This window comes from Notothenia rossii (assembly GCF_949606895.1).
Source record: "Notothenia rossii genome assembly, chromosome: 8".
Classification (NCBI taxonomy): Eukaryota; Metazoa; Chordata; class Actinopteri; order Perciformes; family Nototheniidae; genus Notothenia; species Notothenia rossii.
This window is the reverse complement of record NC_136906.1, coordinates 63,122,994-63,144,746: the sequence shown is the minus strand read 5'-3', so window position 1 is coordinate 63,144,746 and position 21,753 is coordinate 63,122,994. Positions and strand designations below refer to the sequence as shown.

Here is a 21,753-nt window from a genome sequence, read left to right as displayed (position 1 = left end):
GTAACTCCTGTGGTGGCAATAAAACCATCTGTATGCTTCATCATAAGGAAAAGTCCCTGCTGAAAGTCCCTGCTCATATGCTAATACTTGAGTGATATTAACATCAGTCAGTTAATTAATTCATAATTCATACTAGCACTTAAATATTAAACATTAGAAAGTTCTAGTTATGCAGATCGTTGTGATGTGATGCATTTACCTTTAATGCTCAGTTTGAAATTATTTGTAACACATCCAATGGACCAAAGTGGAGATGTGTGTCAAAGCTGAAGACAGAAAGATCGGAGAACACATTTGTATAAAAATATATAACATTTTATTTCCAGCTACAAAGTGAAACATGTAACAGTTTTGTCACACTTCTCAATAAAATAGTAAAAAATACACTATTGATACATTTGGAAGCACAGAGCAAATGTTGCTTTTAAATTAACTTAAACTGTACAAATATAAACATTATTTACACATCAACAATAAAAAAGGAATGAAATAACAATTCTTCCAGTCTTTTCTTCTATTTTTGTGCAAAATAGACACTTGGTTACCTTCTTCTGACCTGAATCGGTAACAGTCGTCTTTTTTTTCTTTTTTTCTCAGTGCCATGGCAAAGCCCACTGTGTTCCTTATCTAACCTTAAACTCAGCACGCTGCTTGCTTTCTCATCCACATGCTGGTCGGATCTCTGACCTTTCCTCTACTCTGGAGCAAGGTGAACAGCGCAGACAAGGCCGACATTCAGGCCTGTGCTAACAGGCAAAAACACACACACACACACACACACACACGCACACACACACACACGCACCCACACACACACAGGACACATTCAGACCTGTTTGCTCAGGGGAACACTGGCCCGCTGTGGTCTACAGCTGCTTAGAGTTTCCAGGTTTGGTCGGGGCTCTTAGGGTGGGGGGAGTTATTAGACACCTCATTTAGAGAGGAGGTCATGGTTTAGATAAGATATACAAAATACAGTAAAAAGGACGGGTCTGTTAAAGGGGTTTCAAGGGGAATGGGCAGCAACCTGACAGTAGGTTTGTCAAAAATAGAAGTTATAGTGCAGAAATCTCTCGGAGCTGCTATGCAACCCTCTGTCTGAGTCTATGGGCTGATGTGCGCCAGCCGTACAAAACACACCGACACTTAGACAAGTGTCTGAACTACTTTTACAATGAGAAAATAAAACATAGACATATATAATGAGCTGCAAAATGAGATGGAGTTTTGTTTTTCAAGTCATAAGCTGCGATTGTTCTTTAAGTGGCTCATGCCATGTCTCCCATCATCTTCTTGTAGTACATTGACTCGAAGATGTCGTTCTCGCCGGGGCAGTTGTGGTGGCAGGCGCAGGACTTGATGAACATCATGTGCTTCTTCATGAACTGTCCATCTGGGCATTTGAACTCCATGGGCAGGGTGGTGGTTCTGTGGGGGGTGCAGCAGCGGCCGTCCAGGCACACGCCGCAGAACTTTGGCCTGTAGGACTTGGTGGTGGTGCAGCCGGAGATCTCAAACTTCATGGGCTTGGAGAGTCTGGGAGTACGGATGCACTTTTTCCCTTTCTGTAGGAGTAAAAGAAGAGGGAACACAACTTAGTTAAGTATTCTTTGAGTATTTGCCATTTCACTTTGACTCTGTTGAGGTTTTGAAAGCAGTGCTGTTGAACAAAAACTCACCCTAATGCTCTGCTCCAGCTGTGACTCGCATGGTCGCACCATACACAACCGGCTCTGTTTCTCCAGGCGGCATTCGCGGTTATCGTTGGTGACCCTGGTGGAGACCCCAAGGCCGCAAGTCTTAGAGCACGCGCTCCATTCAGTAGTCTGAACCAGGCAGTTCTCCCTCATCATGGAGAGGTCGGGGCCATAGGTCTCTTCCTCTCTGTAAGCTGTAAACACAGGAGCAAACACTGGATTAGAAACATCATCTGATAATGCCTCCTCTTTATGTAAAGTCCATTGAATTAACTACACTTTCGGGTGCTCAAAAGAGAACTTACAGGCCAAAGCAGAGCCCATGAAGCTGTGTCTGTTGGGAGAATCACACTCCCATTCCTCGCAGCACTTCCCTGGCACCTTGACGCGTCTTGGCATGGGGCAGTCGGGGCTTGGCAGGCGGACGTCCATTGCGCAAAGTGGGACGCACCCCACAGCTCCATCCAGACAGGTACACTGGTACTTGCAGCTGCTCTGGAAAGACTCTCCGCTCTTGAACACCATGCCTCCGAACACACAGGTGGCTCCATCTCGAGCTGTTAGGGGTAAACGGCAAGGGAAAGGTCATGATTCGGTTCAAACATTAAAAGGAGAGATAATGATCTACAGCGGGGCGACGCAGAAAAACAAATGTCAATGGCTCACCTGTGCACACTCCGATGCGTCTGTTGATGGGGGCTCCGAAGTCACAGTAGAGGCCTTTGTGGGGGTCACAGAGGTCCTTCTCAGTGCAGAGCTCTCCCATCTGTTTGGCACACACCCTGCAGCAGCCGCAGCCGTCCAGCACGAGGCTCACTCCTGGGGGGCACTGAGGGGTGGTGGAGGGGCACGAGCACTGGTTGCTGCACTCCTGACCTGCAGCCTGAACACATACAGATACACTTGTTTAAATATCATCTCCACAAAGTGTTTCAAAGTTATAGTTTCACATCCCGCACATAGAGAACACAGTCATTGTAACATGTTGTCACTATGAAAAGAGTTTAAAGACTCAATTTAAGACTATATTAAAAGTTTAAAAAGAACAGCAGTGAGATGTAATTCTCAATTTGTTTTTGACTTACCATGTGTGAGAGCATGATGCACAGGAAAGGCAGCAAAATCATTTTCTTCATTCCAGCGGACATCTTTTCTTCCTTGTAGAAATAGATTTTTTCCTTAAGTCTCGTTGAGAAAGTCTTCCGTTAGTCTCAGAGTTTGAGCCGTAGAAACCGTTTCTGATCAAGTTGATCTGTTGTCTCGTGGAGTTTCTCTTCAGCTCCGGTCACAGTCTTTTCTTTCTCTTGGTGAAAGCTAGAGGTTAGCTTCGGTAGAAGGAGTTGATCTGAGTTCTGACTGCGGAGCACGGCTCCCTTTATACTCGCTGGCCCTCGTAGCACGTCACTGGGGGCTGAATGGAGAGCCAGCCCTGGACAAACATGGACATACTTGGCATTCTTTCCTCGCTTCCTGACCCCCACTCCAGACATCCCACATTCCTGCTGTCTGAAGGCAAGGCTCTGCTGCTCGGCCAAACAACACCGGCTCTCTCTCAGAGCGGGCTTTCATCTGGAATGGGAGGTTAAGTCTGGTTAGAGGCCTGGGACCCCACACTGGGAATTCCTGGAGACTGACTTCACAAACAGACAGCCGGTACCTATAAATATTAATTTCAAAAAAAGATGAAGAACATTTTTTTTCAGCTCAGTTCAAAAGTGAAGGCACAAAAAGCTTTGAATGAAAGAAGAAAAGTAAAAAAACTCTTAAAGATGCATCCACATGAGACGGATAAATAAAAATGCTTGATGTGTGATGAGTGGTTAACACTGTAAGCCCACTACAGCATTCCTCAGCTTCAAAGGCGCACAGACTTTAACACATTAGCAGCATGCTGTTAGGGAAAGGAAGTTCATTTGACTCATTAACTTGAGCTGCTTATCTAACAAGGTGCTTGGCCCCCACTGCCTTCCTCCTGTTAGTTTGTCTTCTGTACTCCTGTGGTTACATCTTGGACATCGCCATGGCATTTTTGTGCACTGACATCAGTGGCTGAACTGCAGCTTTAAGCACTAAATATGAAAACACATTATGAGCATACTATGATCTCTTGTGCAGCAGGAGTGAAGCATTTGGTTCACAAACACTTCTCTTTGCCCCTTTTGTATGATACCTAGGATATACAGATAAGATAAGAAGCATTTCAATCTGTTAATGAAGTAACAGTTATACAATAATGTAAAAAATACTGTTTATTAAAAGTCCTATAATAATACTTGTTTTTGGCCTTAGTGACTGTATATACACAGTAAGATTGTTATTACTTGTAGGTCAATGCAATGCAAAGTGTTTTCTAAGTATTATAAATGGTCCAGGTGGAGCTAGTTGTAACTACAGTGTGTACAGTAAAGTATTTCCCAATCTAGGGCTTGAGGCCCCCCTGAGGGTCATAAGATAAATCCAAGGGGTCGGGAGATGATCTTTTGAGTGGGAAAGATGAAAAAACAAGGGTCTGATACACAGTTTATAAACATTTCATTCTTCTTTTTGCTTATTTTGGAAATATTGGGTCATTCAATCAATTGTTTATATGTCAGCATCTGAAATATAACAGAAATATCTCTTTAATACAGGGCAAAAGAGGTTGGGAACCATCCATTCATATTTTTAGAATGATTTGCATTATATGGCTTATCTTTTTTAAGCGAAATCTTTATAAATGTAATGTAGTAAAAGAGTATAATATCTGCCTGTGAAATGTAGTGGAGGAGAAGACTAAAGTAGCAGAGCTATTAAAGTGAAGAACCTACAATATGTACCTTCTTCATCCAGATTCCCTTATTTATGATGCTTATAAATGATACAAGTCATACGACACTTAACCTAATGGATTTAGCAAATGGTTGGAATAATATTTGCTATGTCTGTCGTTAATTTCTGCAGTTAATCTGACAAGATGATCCTAATGGTCTGTTTCCTGCGCTACCTGAGCTGAGTGACCTGCCAAGGTATGCAGGGCAGGTATTCAGGGACAAAGAAAACGTTCTCAGGTAATGGCTCTTCCCGTAATGGAGCTTTGTTGAATTCAGCATAAGACTGCTTTACCTAAAAGGAGGATTCGGTTGAGAACAAAAGCTTGGGGATTTTACTTGGGTGTTTTTTTGTCCAGGGGTCTTAGTCAGGACAAATGATGATTAAAAATCCTGAGTCGACTTAAGTGAAAGTGCGGCCCATGAAAGCATGAGGGGCAGATATTACGGGAACAAAGACTATGTTCTCTGGCTTGTCACCTGCCTAATGAGGTTTAGTCTATGACGAACTTAAAAAGGCCAGGTGTGCCCTGTCCCTGGCCAGGCTTATTTTACTACATCAAACCCCAGAGTGGAGGATTGCAGGAAAGGGGCTAGACGGAGGTTTGTGTATTTTTTGCATAAGGGGGATCACACACCAGGCGAGACTCTTATGAAAGGCGGCCCTGCTCCTTCTTCAGCCAGGGAATCGGAAATGAAAAACTCCCAGAGAAACCTGGAGCAGGAGGAATGTGAGAGAGGAGCCAGCAGACAGGGCTGTTACTACAGAGGAAGCCTTTCCATATAAGGATGTCAGCTCTTTTCCTAATTTGGGTACGTTCTCTGTCTGTGCTGCCGCCGTACAGTAGGGACCCCTTTTAGAACGTCTGACTTAGGAAAAACACAGAGTGAAAGTGTGTGTGTGGAGTATTTTGTCTATCAAAACAGACCAGGGAAAGTGTGTGTGTGTGTGTGTGTGTGTGTGTGTGTGTGTGTGTGTGTGTGTGTGTGTCTGCTGTCAGTCTAGTCATCACAGCACCAAGGCCAAAACTTCCATTCCATGATATCTAAAGGAAACAGCTTGATAGAGGAACGTGCTCCGGCCACGCTGCAAAACAACACTCAAACTTGGCTTTGACATTTTTATCTTCCATGCAGACTAATGGAGTTTCTCTCAGCTTATTTTACATCACAGGCAATGTCTTTAATTGTGTTAAGAGAAGTTGTTTGAAGATCAAGTCAAACTCTGTTGTAGTTTTCAGTTTTGACTTGAACAGATGGCATCACGTCTGGCCAATTTAAAGAATTAAAGGTATGTCTGACTGGCATTTTATGAATAAGAAGTCTATCAATGGCAAGATTATAAGAAAACAAAGTAGGTCAACAGAGAGCCAAAAGAGCTCGATTCCTGTTTTTTGTGACTGTTATTGCAACTGTGAGTGTAGTTACCGTTATCTGGATGTTGTTTTGTCTGCTGGTTGTTTTTCACTGAGCTCACTCTTTCAAGGTTTCCTGTTCTGAATATCAGGCCACATGCTTCACTGTTCTGCAGATCTGGATGGGTTGACCGCGGAGGCCAAAGGAAACATGGCTCTGTGTGTGGTAGGCTCAGATATGTCAAGGCTAAGTATAGAGCGAGATATTTGTTTAAAAGAATAGCCGTGGGTTAAAATCAGTAATGGAACTGTGTGGTGATACAAATGTCAGGGGAGTCTGTTCAGCTTTGTGCTCGTTGGCGTCGGTGTTGTTGAACATACCTGCGTGAAAACTGTCTGACCTTAATCTTAGTCTTCTAGTCTTTCACTTGTTGGAAACATATTGTCTAAACCAATGAATGTGAATCTTAAGTATGCTGGTGATAAGTGGATTCACTGATACGGTTAGAGTAACAATTACATTGTTAACCAACTTTATGTCATAAGATTTATGTGAAAGTCGAAATATGTTCAGCTTTAAATCATTTTATTAACTAACCTATTTGGGAAATTGTTTCATCTTTTGTTGTGTTCCAATAATAAAATCTCCAGCCAATACAACAATATTAAAACATTAACAAAATAGGGCCTCTCTGTCTGGCCTTAATTTCAATGAATATTTCAATAACTGATTTTGTAAACGGAACAATTACGTATTAACAGCTTGTAAAGTTTATAATGACCTTGATAGAAAACTTAGTTAAACATCAAATAAATATGGAGCAACATAAGCATTCATTTGGTCCCGTTTGTGTCTACCTCGTACATTTGAGTCTAATTTTGACTGGTTTCGCACGCAGAGGAGAAAATGGTCTCTTTCGCAAAATGCTGTCCTATGTTTACCACTTAGCAGCTAACTTAGTAGCAATTGATTGTTTTTGTAGAGTAAAGATTAGATTCTCTGCCCTAACTCGATTGGGCTGTTACGGTGTGTGAAGCAGCCAGGACCCAAATGCAGATATAAACTGAAAAAACTCCTTTATTTCAAGGCTATGCGATGCGATGCAAACAAAGACAAAACAGAACACTCACCGAAGAACTAGTCATTGCACAAGACGAACCGACCAAGACAGACAGAAAAACCAGATCTTAAATACACACAAGACTAATCATACAAACAAGACACAGCTGAGGAGGGAGGAGAAAACACAGGGACACCAGGTGAACACAATCGGGTAAATTAGACACACCAGGGAAACTAACGACAGGGAACCACAGACAGATTTAAACAAGACAAAACACAACGCAGACAGAAAACCAAAGACAGATTTAGACAAGACACAACACAGCCAGAAACAGGCAAGACAGGAGGTGAAGACCTTTCAAAATAAAATAAAAAGACAGAAAAAGACAAGACAAAATACAATACAGACAGATCGTGACATTACCCCCCCCTCAAGGGACGGATCTCAGACGTCCCAAAACAGTCCAACAAAAATAAAAAAGAACAACAACGTGGGTGGAGGGGGACCGGAGGAGGGACACAAAACTAGGAGCCACCAGGGTGGGTGGAGGGGGTCAGGAGGACGGGTTTGGGCTGACAACCCAGGAGCACGGCAGAGGACCAGGAAGGGATCTCGGGCGGACGGCCCGGGGGCAAGGCAGAAGCCGAGAAGGGGGACTCGGGCGGACGGCCCGGGGGCAAGGCAGAGTCCAAGGATGGGGTCTCGGGCGGACAGCCCGGGGCAAGACAGAGTTCAAGGTGGGGGACTCGGGTGGACGACCCGGGGGCAAGGCAGAGTCCATGGAGGGGTTAAGGCCACCGCGGGCAAACTCAGGGGGCCGGGCATGAGGGCGAAGGCCGTGGCCCTCAGGGGGCCGGGCTTGAGGGCGAAGAATGCGGCTCACAGGGGGCAGGGCTCGAGGGCGAAGACCGCGGTTCGAGGGCGAAGACCGCGGCTCTCAGGGGGCCGGGATCGAGGGTGAAGACTGCGGCTCTCAGAGGGCCGGGCTCTCAGAGGGCCGGGCTCTCAGAGGGCCGGGCTCGAGGGCGAAGACCGCGACTCTCAGGGGTCCGGGCTCAAGGGCGAAGACAGACAGCTCCAGAGGCCGAGCAGAGCCCGGTGTCGGCCGAACAGGAACCGCAGCCGGTGGGATAGGCCTCGGCAGGATCCCCCACGGAAGAGGACAAGGGGTTGGCAGTACCCCCGGCAGAAGAGTTGTCGGCTGAACCCCCAACGGAACAGGACCAGGAGTTGGCAGGACCCTCGGCAGGACAGGAGATGGCGGGGCCTCCAACGGAACAGGACACAGGGTTGGCAGGACCCCCGGCAGAAGAGTCGTCAGCGGGACCTCCAACGAGACAGGACACAGGGTTGGCAGGACCCCCAGCGGAACCTCCAACGGCACAGGACATAGGGTTGGCAGGACCCCCGGCAGAAGAGTAGTCAGCGGGACCCCCAACGGGACAGGACATGGAGTTGACAGGACCCCCGGCAGGAGAGTAGTCGGCGGGACCCCCAACGGGACAGGACATAGGATTGGCAGGACCCCCGGCAGGAGAGTAGTCAGCGGGACCCCCAACGGGACAGGACATAGGGTTGGCAGGACCCCCGGCAGGAGAGTAGTCGGCGGGACCCCCAACGGGACAGGACAAGGGATTGGCAGGACCCCCGGCAGAAGAGTAGACGGCGGGACCCCCAACGGGACAGGACATAGGGTTGGCAGGACCCCCAGTAGAAGAGTAGTCTGCGGGACCTCCAACGGCACGGGACATAGGGCCGGCAGGACCCCCGGCAGAAGAGCAGTCCGCGGGACCTCCAACGGGACAAGACATAGGGCCGGCAGGACCTCCAGCGGAACCGCCAACGGCACCCGAGCGGGAACTCGAGAGAGGGCTTGAGAGGGAACTCGAGAGGAAACTTGAGAGATGACTTGAGAGGGGTCTTGAGATGGGTCTTGAGTCGGTTTGTATGCCGACAGGCCACAGGGAGCTGGCGTCGGCTGGAGAGCCAACAGGAGACGAGGTGCTGGAGTCGGCCGGTACGCCGACAGGACTCGGGGAGCTGGCGTTGGCTGGTAAGCCAGTCCTGGAGCCGAAACTGGAGTCGGGACCATGGCTATTGGGGCCGGTACTGAAGCCGGGACCATGGCTACTGGGGCCGGAACCAGGGCCGGAACCACGGCTGCTGGGACCAGAACTGGGGCTTGAACCATGGCTGCTGGGGCCAGAACTGGGGCCGGAACCATGGCTGTATGGGCCGGTTCTGTAGCCGGAACCATGGCCAATGGGGCTCGGGCTGCTAGCCTGGCCTTGCGACTCCTTCTCTTAGCAGCCGCCTGAATACTCCGTGGACCTCCATAAGCCAGACGAGTTCCGGAATACGACTCCTGGACAGGAGCAGGAACTGGGGCAGAAGCATGGGTTGACTTCAGACGGAACCCACCGAGGCGTATGGTGCCAGGTTGGGAATTGGGAGGCAGGGGGCTAGCATGCCTGGGGCTAGCAGGCCGGGAATCACATGTTGAAAGGAAGTCCAAAATCCAGTCAGGTAAGAACTCCACAAAACATGGTTTCTCTGCTGCCAACCGGTGCGCCTCTACCAGAGCGGCCCTCTTCTGCCGAACACTGGACGCTCCCTTCCACCAATCGAAGCAGCAAGCCAGATAGAAGGTAAAATGCTGTAATTCTACCTCCCATGGATCATCTGCTGGGTCCATTTGTTGGTCGGTTCGTAATGTTACGGTGTGTGAAGCAGGCAGGACCAAAATGCAGATATAAACTGAAAAAACTCCTTTATTTCAAGGCTAGGCTATGCGATGCGATGCGATGCGATGCGATGCGATGCGATGCAAACAAAGAAAAAACAGAACACTCACCAAAGAACTAGTCATTGCACAAGACGAACCGACCAAGACAGACAGAAAAAACAGAACTTAAATACACACAAGACTAATCATACAAACAATACACAGCTGATGAGGGAGGAGAAAACACAGGGACACCAGGTGAACACAATCGGGTAAATTAGACACACCAGGGAAACTAACGACAGGGAACCACAGACAGATTTAAACAAGACAAAACACAACGCAGACAGAAAACCAAAGATAGATCTAGACAAGACACAACGCAGCCAGAAACAGGCAAGACAGGAGGTGAAGACCTTTCAAAATAAAACATGAAACCAAAGACAGAAAAAGACAAGACAAAAAACAATACAGACAGATCATGACATGGGCCTGACCTGCGGCTCAGGTCCCAAGTCTCAGCTGTCATTGATAAGAATTAATTCAATCAATCAATCAATGTTTATTTATATAGCCCAATATCACAAATGTTACATTTGTCTCAGTGGACTTCAAAGTTTCTACAGAATATCAGTATGACAATACGACACCATCTGTCCTTTGACCCTCACATCGTACAAGGAAAAACTTCCAGAGAAAACCCACAGTTTAAAGGGGGAAATGGGAGAAACCTCAGGGAGAGCAACAGAGGAGGGATCCCTCTCCCAGGACGGACAGACGTGCAATAGATGCCGTGTGTAAATTGAAAAGATAATACATTTGCAACAAAAAGTTTATGGAAATTATACATAGTTTATATATGGCAATGGCGTATGATGTTCTTTTTGTGTTTTGCTGACAATTTGGTATGAGAAGACCAATGTTGGAGATTATGATACAAATACAGTATCTTTTACCTCACTGAAAAACTTAAGTAGACTTGAGCTTGAAAAATATTGTTTATTGAATATTTGCTTTCTTCACATTGGAAATTAAAGTTTTAAAAGGATCTAAACATTGGGGCATGTTTATGTATGGCTGTGTCGATTTGTGCGCCTGATCAAAGCTCTATCCAAGAGAGAAAGAGTCTAAGTATAAGCCCCTTACAATTGATTTGCAGAGCTAAAAAACAGTAATTATTACTTTCTGGTCATTTAAGCATTGCAATGAGAGGTCCGGGAGTTCAATTATTCTCAGGAATACAGCTGGCATCAGCATAAATAACTATAATAATAATGTCATTCTAATGTATTGTGTCAAGTTTATTATCTTTCCAAAATGAAAATGAACCCTCAGCACCTCCTGCCTGTTGAGAATTTGCCGACAGAGTGATATTCCTAATTTAGCGCTGCCGTAATACTGTTTTTTCGGTCATGTGACCCGTGTAGTTATTCCAGGTCAAGACCTGCCTTCTATCCTAGTCTTGGTTTACGCTTGGTTTTGCTGCCTCCCACTTATAGCCTCATTACTTCACTACTGGTTTCATAGCTACTGTGTGACATCACAAGGGTAGCCGTGTCAGCTGGGGAGTTTCGAACTTCAGGATGTGTGGAGATGTCCGACTCGATGCATTCTTATATGCCCACAGCAGGCTCCCCCTCAGGAATGGACAGTGAATATAGTTTTGAACCCTCCTGTGTGTGCTCTTCCATCACTCCATGGTGGATGAGCTCATACCTGATGCTGACGTCACAGAGGAGGCCTCTTCTAGCTGTTTACACAAACACTGCTCCATTCAGAGCAGCTGCCGTCATACCTCCCTAGCAACTATAGAGCTAAATAGGCAGATAAACATCAACATTTAAAAAAGCCCAGTCAGTCTCACTGAACACTCTGTACTGAAGCTGCATTTTTGTTCCGTACCGGGCCAGATATAGACTTTTATTTCACAGTTTTGAGTTTAGTGTGTCTAAAAAAGTATCATCTGTCTTTGATTTGTTATGTGTACTTTCTTTTTGATGTGAGTTTGAAAAAGAGGTGTGAGGTTTAGTGGATACATTTATCTAAACCATGCTGCAGTTTTTGGCGGACTTTTATGTACATTTACTTTATTAGGCAAACCTAGATAAAATGCGTATACTGTACTGTATTAGACTGCATTTCCTGGAATAAAACTCACATTCATTCATTTTATAATAATTAAAATGTACGGTTAGGCTTTATGGGGGTTGTAGCAACTTGAGCAAATGTACAGTTTATGTGTGTTCAGTAACCGTGGGCCTATAAGTGTAGTATTTTTTAATGTACAGTATATGTGTGCATGTGTGTTTTTGTATCCAGGCAAACCCAGTGTGTGTTTTTGCCAAACTGTGTCCATATTTGAAGCTTTGGTACACATTAAACTAAATTCCATTAGTGGTAGCTGGCAGGCTAAACGAGGAATGTTCCTTGGCGTTAGCCTTCAAACCGACCATCCATATACCACTGTATAAACTGAACATGAAACCAAGATCTCAAAATGATTTTCCTGCCTGTATATTTTTGCCTCTTTGAACTTTTGGGCTGCCTGTATGCAGAACGACGGTTGGAGAAATGGAAAACAACATGGTTGCAGAAAAAACACAGTTATTTTGTCATTACGGTAAATGACATTTGAGGCATTTTAGTTGACTTTCGAGCAGTGCAGTGGACAAATTAACCACACATATTTGTATCGACATGGCCACAAATGAGGAATACAGACCAAAAGAACAACCCTGACAAGACAGTAATAAGTGCATAATAATAATGTTTAATCTGCAATATGTTTTTTTACCAGTTTGGCAAACAAAATAATACGTGCAGGGAAAAGTAATTGTTGCTTTCTTTTAGGAGCCTGCCTGCAAAAACACTTACAGAGATATTTTATAATGGATGGGATGGTGATCTGTTGAAATTTAACAATGGAGAAGGGACAGGTCAATTACTTGAGATGAAAGTCTTGGAAACTTTTTGAAGCCTGGCCATGAGGAGTGGAAAATAATAATGGATCCGGAGCCTGGGATGATTTTTTGAGATTTAACAATGGCGTTGGTGGGCAGATGAACTGTCAAAATGGAAACTGTGTCTATTTAAAGCCCCGAAGTGGTGGAAAATGTTCAGACTGGAAACATGCATGAGACTCAATTTTTTTTCCGGCACATCCTGCACGAAATAGCTGGGTTTTAGATTACTTGGGGTAATGGGCCGAGGAATAATATATTGACCGTAAGAAGTCAGAGGGGCATAGTTGGAAGGTGAAGTGCATTTTTTGGTCAAATGTTCTCATAAATCATTTAGTGAGGGACGTCCAGGGGAATGCATTTGCCATTCTGTGTTAACAAGCGAGAAGATATTGCTTTCATCTATCTTGGACAAAGCATTTTGTGACTGGCAGACGCTCCCAGATGGAAACCCAGCACTTGATTTGCAGTGCATGGGAACATTTGTGCAGATATAACAAGGGGGATTAATGGCTGGATTAAATGTCAAAGGCAGAGAGGGAGAGTGGAAAGTGTTTAGACTAGAGACACTGATGAGAATTTGGGCTGTTTCTCTTTCAACAAACAGCCGAAACTCATCTCAGCTGTGGATTTACTGCCACACACATGGATGTGGAAGTCAGGTGGTCTGAACCTAAACACATCTCCATGTGGGTCTAGGGTGGCCTCTGTTCTGTCTCAGTGACCTCTCAGTTGGAGGTCAGCAGCCTCTCTAATCTTAGACATGATTCCCGGCACACTTAGTTCTTACTTACGGCAAAATATTTGGGTCACAGAGTGCCCGTGACCCTAAAGATGATCTGCCCCTTACAGGTGTTTCTAAATATAGTGTGGGACCTGCCACACACAGTGCTGCTGCTACAATGGAATCATTTAAGTAGAGCACATAAAGCAAGACGAAGCTTGTCAGTTGGTTGGAGGTCTGTTTGTTTTAATGGATAGTTCAACATCTTGAAAATGTTTCGCTTTGTGCCTGGAGTATGATGGTAAAATGAATGCCGGTCTTAACTCCAGGAATTCATTATCCTAGCTTAGCATAAAGACTCAAAGTATAGGGAAACAGCTTATACAAACAAAAATATACCTTCTAATAAAACTAAAGATCACTTAAAAACATGTTTTTTGTTAAATCCCCACATAAATAGGAATTCATAAATGGTAGTTGTGGTTTTAGGTAAAGAGTTCGAGATGCCACAGTAGACGAATCAAAGGGTAACATTGTATTTTTAATTTCGCTCTGTCACGCTGTCATGACTCAGTGGGACAGATTGTTCATATTATTAGTCACACCTGTGCTTTGCCGTCCAAAATGACAGCTGTGAAAAAAGCCTGCAGTATAGCAAGTGTAGTGGCTGCCTAGAGTCTTCCTAGATGTAGAACAACCTATTGGTCTGACAAAGATTTAGCCTGTGGGGGCAATGACCAATATCTTTGGTGTTCCTGTTTAGCTAGAAGATATCTGGCTTCCTCTTTTTTTGTGCTGTTCCTTGTTTGCAGTCCCATTAGTAACTTTAAAGGCAAGGAATGAGTATGGAGTGTCACACTCCTAGGTTTATGTCACGGTTTTAGTGTTGTCTGTCTGGTTATGGGTTTTGTAAGTCTGTTCATTCGGTGTTTGGTCTTCCTCCTTGTGTTTTGTCTGGTCCTCCTCCCTGTCGTTAGTTTCCCTGGTGTGTCTGATTGTCTCATTGTGTTCACCTGTTACCCTTGTGTTTCTCCCTCCCCTGCCCAGCTGTGTCTTGTCCTGTGATTACCCTTCTGTGTATTTAGTCTAGTCTTCCCCTGTGCTCCAGGTCTGTTCATTGTTTCCCCTCCATGTTTCCACGGTCCGTGTTCCTTGTGCTGCTCGTTTGTTATTTTGGATACTGCCTTTTTTGCCACAGCTTTTGTTATTTCAATCAGGAGAGACTTCATTTTGTACGAGAACATTTATTGACACATGTCACATAATAAATGTTAAGTCTTTGGCGATTAGACCCCGATCCTGAAATCGTATATCTAAAGCGGGAAATGCAGCCGTGAGCATATAGAGAACCCCCCGGGGTCTAGACACTGGTGATGATGCTGAAGATCTGGATTTGATGAGGAGATGGGATGAAGGGGAGGTGTGATGAGATCTTTGGATAACTCTCCTGGCACTGGATATGATGAAAGGAGGTGGATGGGGAGGAGGCGGGCGGCAGCATGACGACCTGAAATCACAGCTGGTGTGTCTGATTGTCTCATTGTGTTCACCTGTTGCCCTTGTGTTTCTCCCTCCCCTGCCCAGCTGTGTCTTGTCCTGTGATTACCCTTCTGTGTATTTAGTCTAGTCTTCCCCTGTGCTCCAGGTCTGTTCATTGTTTCCCCTCCATGTTTCCACGGTCCGTGTTCCTTGTGCTGCTCGTTTGTTTTTTGGGATATTTTGGATACTGTCTTTTTTGCCACAGCTTTTGTTATTTCAATCAGGAGAGACTTCATTTTGTACGAAAACATTTATTGACACATGTCACATAATAAATGTTAAGTCTTTGGCGATTAGACCCCGATCCTGAAATCGTAGATCTAAAGCGGGAAATGCAGCCGTGAGCATATAGAGAACCCCCCCGGGGTCTAGACACTGGTGATGATGCTGAAGATCTGGATTTGATGAGGAAATGGGATGAAGGGGAGGTGTGATGAGGTCTTTGGATAACTCTCCTGGCACTGGATATGATGAAAGGAGGTGGATGGGGAGGAGGCGGGCGGCAGCATGACGACCTGAAATCACAGCTGACTGCAGGAGAGAGGAGAACCATTTTAAAGTTTGGCTGCAGCACGGTGATTGGCTGCTGGAGAATGAGGTGAATGTAATAGGTTAAAGAGAACGCCCGTGATGAGCTGATTATAAGCAGCTGCGGACTGAAGTATACCAGTCTTCCTGAAAGAATTTACGCTAAGCTTCATTTAATAAAGCTCGTTTTTCGTTAATACTGCTTTTGGGTCCTACCTTTTCTACGCACCCTAACATGGAGAGAGGACCTGTAAACTCATCTTTATAAATGGTTATCGATTGAATAACATAAAAAAGCAAAATGGTCGTCAGACAAATAGCCAATTGGTTCTGAGACTGCCTTTCGGCCAATGTGCCCGTTTATTTTGCACTCCCCACCGAAAAATATTAACCAGCAGCCAATGACATGGCAATGATTAAAGGTGATGGAGAATTCAGAACAACTGCTAATCACTTGGTTTTTCAACAACCAATGAAATATCCATGTGTTTTTCTATTGCTCCATAGGCTACTGTGATTTTTGTTGTCCTCTGGTGCATTACACTGTTTTGCACATTCAGGTCTACTTAGCTATTTTCTGTAAGTGGACACATGTGTAGCAGTGTGTGTCTCTGAAGTGCCAAAATCACTCAATGCTTTTTTTTTCTTTCTCAAAGGCACTTTTATGGTCAAGTCACAACAGGACATAATAAACTCTGCAGGTTTTCAATGTTCTCAAATTGACTCACCTTGTGGGCCAGCCCCAGACCACATCCTAGCTTTTTTCAATATTTGAATTAGAAAATCCATGTTGTGAAGTGTTTGAATTGAATGTCTTGTGGCTCAGGTAGAGTAGGTCTTGAATGTAAATACATATTCTGCTGCTTTCTGAGGCCACCGCTTCCCTGCAGGAATGTCAGCTTCCCCCTATTAGCTTGGCACACGACTGCATACCTTAGCTAATTAGCTTCCTGTAAAAGCCTTGAATGAAAACATCGGCTTTAATCACACGCTGCTGCTTTGTCTCATTCACTGCCAAGGTAAATGTTACTTCAAGCTGAGAAAAAACGGACATTTTGCTTTGTGGGTTTCTGCTTCCCAGACAGGTGTTTCGAGGCGTGATGTGCAGCGATGCGGGTCAAGACTTCAACATTAACATTCCTTTACATCAAATAAACTCACACTGTTTTTCTATCATTAGACATTTTAAAGGCTTACATTTGAATTCATATACTCATACCGAGGTTGCTGAAGATGTCAAACTGGTCCTGAAAGTGTGTGTTTACTGTCTGTTTTACTGGATGCTTATTTAGCTGTCAGCGGGAGAACTTTACTCATGCAGTTTCATATAGAGCTTGTTTACAGTTTGTGGGTCTACGGTGAGAAACAGAGTGTTCCTGCTACAGAGCTTGTTGACTGTTTTCTGATTAGTTAGCAGCTGCCTGCCAGTGACATAAATCTCCATTTACTGAACCTCAATCAAACATACCAATTATTTACATGCTGTTTACCAGATTCAAGCTGCTTAGTCCCCTTACAAACAGTATACACATACCAACTAACTGGGAAGTTTATTTAAAGGGCACTAAATATGTAGTTTGTAATTTTATTGTGTCCCTTTGCTCATTCTAACAGTCGTAGTGGATACATTTGAGCTTCAAAGTGTACTTTTTGACCTTGGAAACAATCTCTTCAAGGTCCAGTTAGTATCTATTGTTTGTATTATGTATCTTAGGTTGACATGACAAACTTGTTGAAATTTTACAGCATGTCAAACTCATTTGAGCTCTGTTTTAGATAGAAATGCTTGGCATGCCTTAATCACCTCTGGCAGTCTATTTTCAGAATCAGAATACCGTTATTCGTCCCACCGAAGGGAAATGTACATTTGTTACAGCAGAAAAGAGCCAAAGACAGTTTAATATTAACTAAGAAGCATGCATACAAAAAATATTAAAGATAAAAAAAGATTTTAAAAAGATTTTTTTTTTTCCTAAACTTACACTAAATTAGCCACTTCTTAATGTTTCTATAATAGGTTACATCACTATAGTAATCAGGTCTTTCTGTTTTTGAGCATCGTAGTTGCAGGGGAGGGTTTGTACTGTGTTAAAGGTTTGAACATTGTTTTTTGTGTGTGTTAATTGACTGCATAAAGTGTGAAAACAACAGGAATCGTGTTAATGGTATTGTTCACAACAGACGGATGTTGTGCTAATTGTGTTAATGTGCCCACAGATTACACAAAAGAATGTAAGCAATTGTAAAACCCTGTTAAAGCTACACTTTGTTCCCCAGCTCGTAGCTAATGGGTATATCTGCAGTGTGGGGCTTGGCACGTGGCTTTATTGGGGCTTCTTTGCAAAAAAACTGCTGACTTATGCAGCTAACCAAAACACTTAAGAGTTTGGTAAAGTGAACCAAAACAGTAAAGTTCTTTAATAGTGAGTCGCCTCTATATGTGACAATCTTAGCCACCTCTTCCACATCAACACCGTCAGATGATACAAATTGATTATAACTTTTAAGTGTGCAAAAAGGAAAAGTTACAGAACAGAATCTGTTGACGTTTTTTTACACAAATTTGATCGACAAAATCTGAAGCGGCAGAGATACAGATCACTTTCACTCTCTGCAATTACTATGTCCATTTGTTAATTAAATATTTATATAATTACTTTGTTACCATCACATGTGGCACAACCTCTCTGGATGATCAATGAAAAAGGGTTCAAAACTGGTCATTGTCTACTGCCCTTATGTAATTGTACTTTACTACTATTGCATTTGTATGACTAATAGCACACATTTTTAAACTTCAAACCATATTATTTATGTGGTTTGAACATAAAACCAGCCCACAGATTTAGCTTCCCATACTAACACAATTTGACATAACAATGTTTAAGCCACAAGCGCTCTTATTAGGGAAGTGTGCAATGAGCCTCTCATCACTGCTGGAGTTTTGGCTTAACCCGGTCAGATCTTTGGCAAAATCAGCGTCTGCGTGGTATCCTGACTGAAAGAACACTCAAAGTCAACAGTAGACTTGTCCTCTGGTTGTTAATGCTGAAAGCTGTGAAAGGGAACGCCGTTCTCAGATGACTAATCAAAATGAACAAAAGGGTAAGCGATTAGCGCGAGGAGGACTGTTCCTTTATACGCGGCTGTGAAAATATTACTCTTTGAGGGCTTTCCCTTTTGCTGGGCTGTCAGTGTAAACACAAATGTGTTCTTAACTAAATAAAGTATTGAAAAGACAATACTTCGAGCTGCTGCTTTATAAGATGTTGATGGAATATGAACTGTGTTTTTGTGACTGGTGGTTTTGGTCATTAGGATGGCAAATAGTTCCCACTAAAGTCTTGATAGAATTGTACTGTGCATTAAAGAAACAGGCTGGTAGGGGTTCCTAACTGCTCTAATTGTTTCCAGATATGAAGTTTCTGCACAGTGGCTAACTGTACCCCTCCCTGTCTGTGTGTGTCTGGAACCAAAGGCCTCCCAAAACTGTCTGCTAGTGTAGCTGCAAGGTCAGTGCGCAGCCTACACCCTCGCCCTGTATCTATCTATCTGTTTCCCTGTCTGTCTGGTGGCAATCTGACCCCTTGGTTCTTGTCTATGTGTCTGTTAGCTGGAAGGTCACAGCTGGCTTGTTGTTTTCGTTCTCTTACAGAAGCTCTCACAGTATTACGTTTTCTCAGGAAGAAGTGCTGCTACTTTTTCTGACAGAGCAATGCAATTTGAACGTGTCCAATGTAAGAGTGTTCTTTACCTTGCGGCATACCTTCACACTCTCAAACTGACAGCGGAAAATATTGTGCTCCCATCATCCTCTTCACAACAACATGTAATATTTCCCCAGCTGGAACAGTGGAAGGTGGATTCCTCAGCATAGTGAGGAGGAAGTGATGACGCAGGAAGGAGTCATTGCTCAGCTTGCTGTCAAACCAGCAGCAGACGACCCAAGTTTCACATGTTCCTCCTACTTTAGTACAGACAGCAAGAAATATGTTTTCCCCTCTCAGCAGGACTGAACCAGAGAATAAACGCAAAAGTTTTGAAATAGTTTAGGGCAGGGGTTCCCAACCTTTTTTCCCAAGAGCCCCCCCAAATGACTCCTGTTGGAAGTTGCGCCCCCCCCCCCCCACACACACACACACAAGGGGGGGGGGGGGGGCGCGCAGCAGCAGCAGCAGCAGCAGCGGTAATTAAAGTTTAAAAGTCTCAAAAATGCTACAACTACTGTCACAAACTGGATGAATGTGAAGTATTTTGTGAAAGAAGGATGAAAGCGTAATTAAGGAGCACTATTGGAGTGACTTTGATGGTTATTAGACTCAGGATTAATTCATTTGGATTCCCGCTGTGTGAAGAAATTAAAGGACAGCGCAAGTGGAAACAATTCACAAAGGGATTAAACAGTTTAAAACACATGTTCAAAGTAAGCCGGATTTTGCTGATGTGGATTCAAAAATCGTAAATCTACAAAATGGAGGAGACCGATTTGATTGGAGCAATTGTGGCAAATAATCCAACTGAAACTGGCATGGACAATGGCTATGTTTTAAAAATGCGCTTATCCAGAAAAGCCTGGTTTGGACACTTTACGGGCAGAAGAAACATTTCTATTAAAGAAAGAATTATACATTTCTGTCTTTTAATGCTTATAATAGCTTGTTACGGCTCGCCCCCTACTCCATGGTAGTGGCTCGTGGGGAGACCCGCAACATAAAAGAAAAATACACAAAACATCCAGTATTTAACGGCGATCGTTTATTTACAAGCACAGCCGTTACTCACATGGGCCAACCGGCCAAAGAACGAGGTCTGGAGGACTGGCAAAAACAAACAAAAAGAAGAAGGGGGCCTGAGCCAGCCACACCACAGGCCGTAGGACCCAGAGCTTCCCTCCCCTACCCAGAGATCTAACAAAAGACTACGGGTAAATAAAGCCGTGAAAAACTATACTAAGGTCCTCCAGAATCCACATATTAACACACAACAAAAAGAGGTCTACAGATCCGAAAGAGCAGCGAGAATGTCCACAGACAGAGTCTTCCGGCATAGGGGTAGGCGGCCTCCTTCTCCTGCGGTTTCTCCTTATAACGGGTGAAGTGGAATTGGAAACACCTGTGGAGAGGCGGAGCCAGGGGCAGACCAGTCTAAATATGATATTTGGCCTCAAATCCTCTGAGGTCTGGCGCCCCCCTTGCGATCTTTGGCGCCCCCGCAAGGTTGGGAACCACTGGTTTAGGGGATAACTTTCGCTGAAGAACATTTATTTTGTACCACAACCTGGATCTAAGTAAACCTTATTGTCTAAGGTCACTTAATTGTTTCCCTAAATTGGGATTTCTACTTCTTACCCTGAAGATAGTGTTAAGCCTAACTTACATTAGCTTAGAGGAATTGGTTGAAATGTGTAGCTTCTTCCTGAGAGTTAGCTGAGACGATGGATAACACGCTCATTTTGGTAAGCTAAATATGAAGCTTCCACCAGGAAATGTTTGCTTAGTTTCGCACAAAAATACACCCAGCTAGCTGTGTACAGCCGAGCAATAGTCCGACATATGATATCTGTGAAACCACAGCTTGTCTTTTTACGCTTTGGTTTTGGTACGGATTTAACAGACAAGATGTAAGGTGTTAGCTGTACAAGGGCTTATTTTGCTACTCTTAGGCGAAGCCAGACAAGCTGTTTCCCCTTGTTTCCAGTCTTTATGCTAAGCTAAGCTAAGCTAGCCTTACCATATCATGGCCCTTGTTTAATATTGAACATTTTTACAGAAAGAGGTATCAGTGTTCTTTTCTCGCTCTCAGCAACAAAGCAAGTAGGGTATTAAGTAAACAATGGATTACTCCTTTTAAGAGGTTTCACAATTCAATGTAAAGAAATGATAACATGTATAGAACAACTAAGTTCAACTAAACCCAACTGTTCCAGTATCTCCGGTTGATGCGATGGTAACAATCCTAATCAAGTTCCAAAACAAAAGCAGAACTGTTTGCTTAAAGGATTACTATTTTTGGCAGATTCACAAATCTAAATCTAGTCGTATCATCATCACCACATGTGTTACTCCAAATGTATCTCATGCATAATCCACTGGGAGTTAACTATTTTTCCAGCTGTATCCAGTCCTGGAATAGAGGAGGAGGAGATGATGACGCAAAAGGGAACTATCATGATGGTATCTGTCAAATCTGTGGCAATAAACCAGGATTACTTACAATTTATGTAATGCACTTTGTTCATGTGACTTTCTAAAGGCCAGTTATTACCAAAATGTATAGTGCTCTAAAATATATTTCCTTGCTTAATTGAATCATAGCATTCCTGCTTCTACTTCTGTTCCTTTCCTCAGATCACAT

General features: G+C 43.9%; 2 protein-coding genes and 1 long non-coding RNA gene across 3 annotated transcripts in view; 1 reads left to right on the top strand and 2 right to left on the bottom strand.

The window, feature by feature from the left end:
- Window positions 1-293: 293 nt before the first annotated feature.
- On the bottom strand, window positions 294-3,041 carry ccn2a (cellular communication network factor 2a). The gene is made up of 5 exons (XM_079647020.1): window positions 2,783-3,041; window positions 2,364-2,580; window positions 2,003-2,254; window positions 1,680-1,891; window positions 294-1,565 (listed from the first exon to the last, which is right to left on the bottom strand). Exons 1-5 carry the CDS (start codon window positions 2,843-2,845, stop codon window positions 1,269-1,271), a joined length of 1,041 nt encoding a protein of 346 aa, XP_079503146.1. The 5' UTR covers window positions 2,846-3,041; the 3' UTR covers window positions 294-1,268.
- Window positions 3,042-3,214: 173 nt separating this feature from the next.
- LOC307017423 (uncharacterized protein) lies at window positions 3,215-9,878 on the bottom strand. The gene is made up of 2 exons (XM_079647018.1): window positions 6,991-9,878; window positions 3,215-3,354 (listed from the first exon to the last, which is right to left on the bottom strand). The coding sequence occupies exon 1, from the start codon at window positions 9,616-9,618 to the stop codon at window positions 7,897-7,899; it is 1,722 nt and encodes a 573-aa protein (XP_079503144.1). The 5' UTR covers window positions 9,619-9,878; the 3' UTR covers window positions 3,215-3,354; window positions 6,991-7,896.
- Window positions 3,228-21,753, top strand: part of LOC307017428 — a 31,764-nt gene continuing 13,238 nt past the window's right edge. The window contains exons 1-2 of the long non-coding RNA XR_013802181.1: window positions 3,228-3,350; window positions 4,638-4,744. This is a non-coding gene — a long non-coding RNA (uncharacterized lncRNA). The remainder of the gene's footprint in view (window positions 3,351-4,637; window positions 4,745-21,753) is intronic.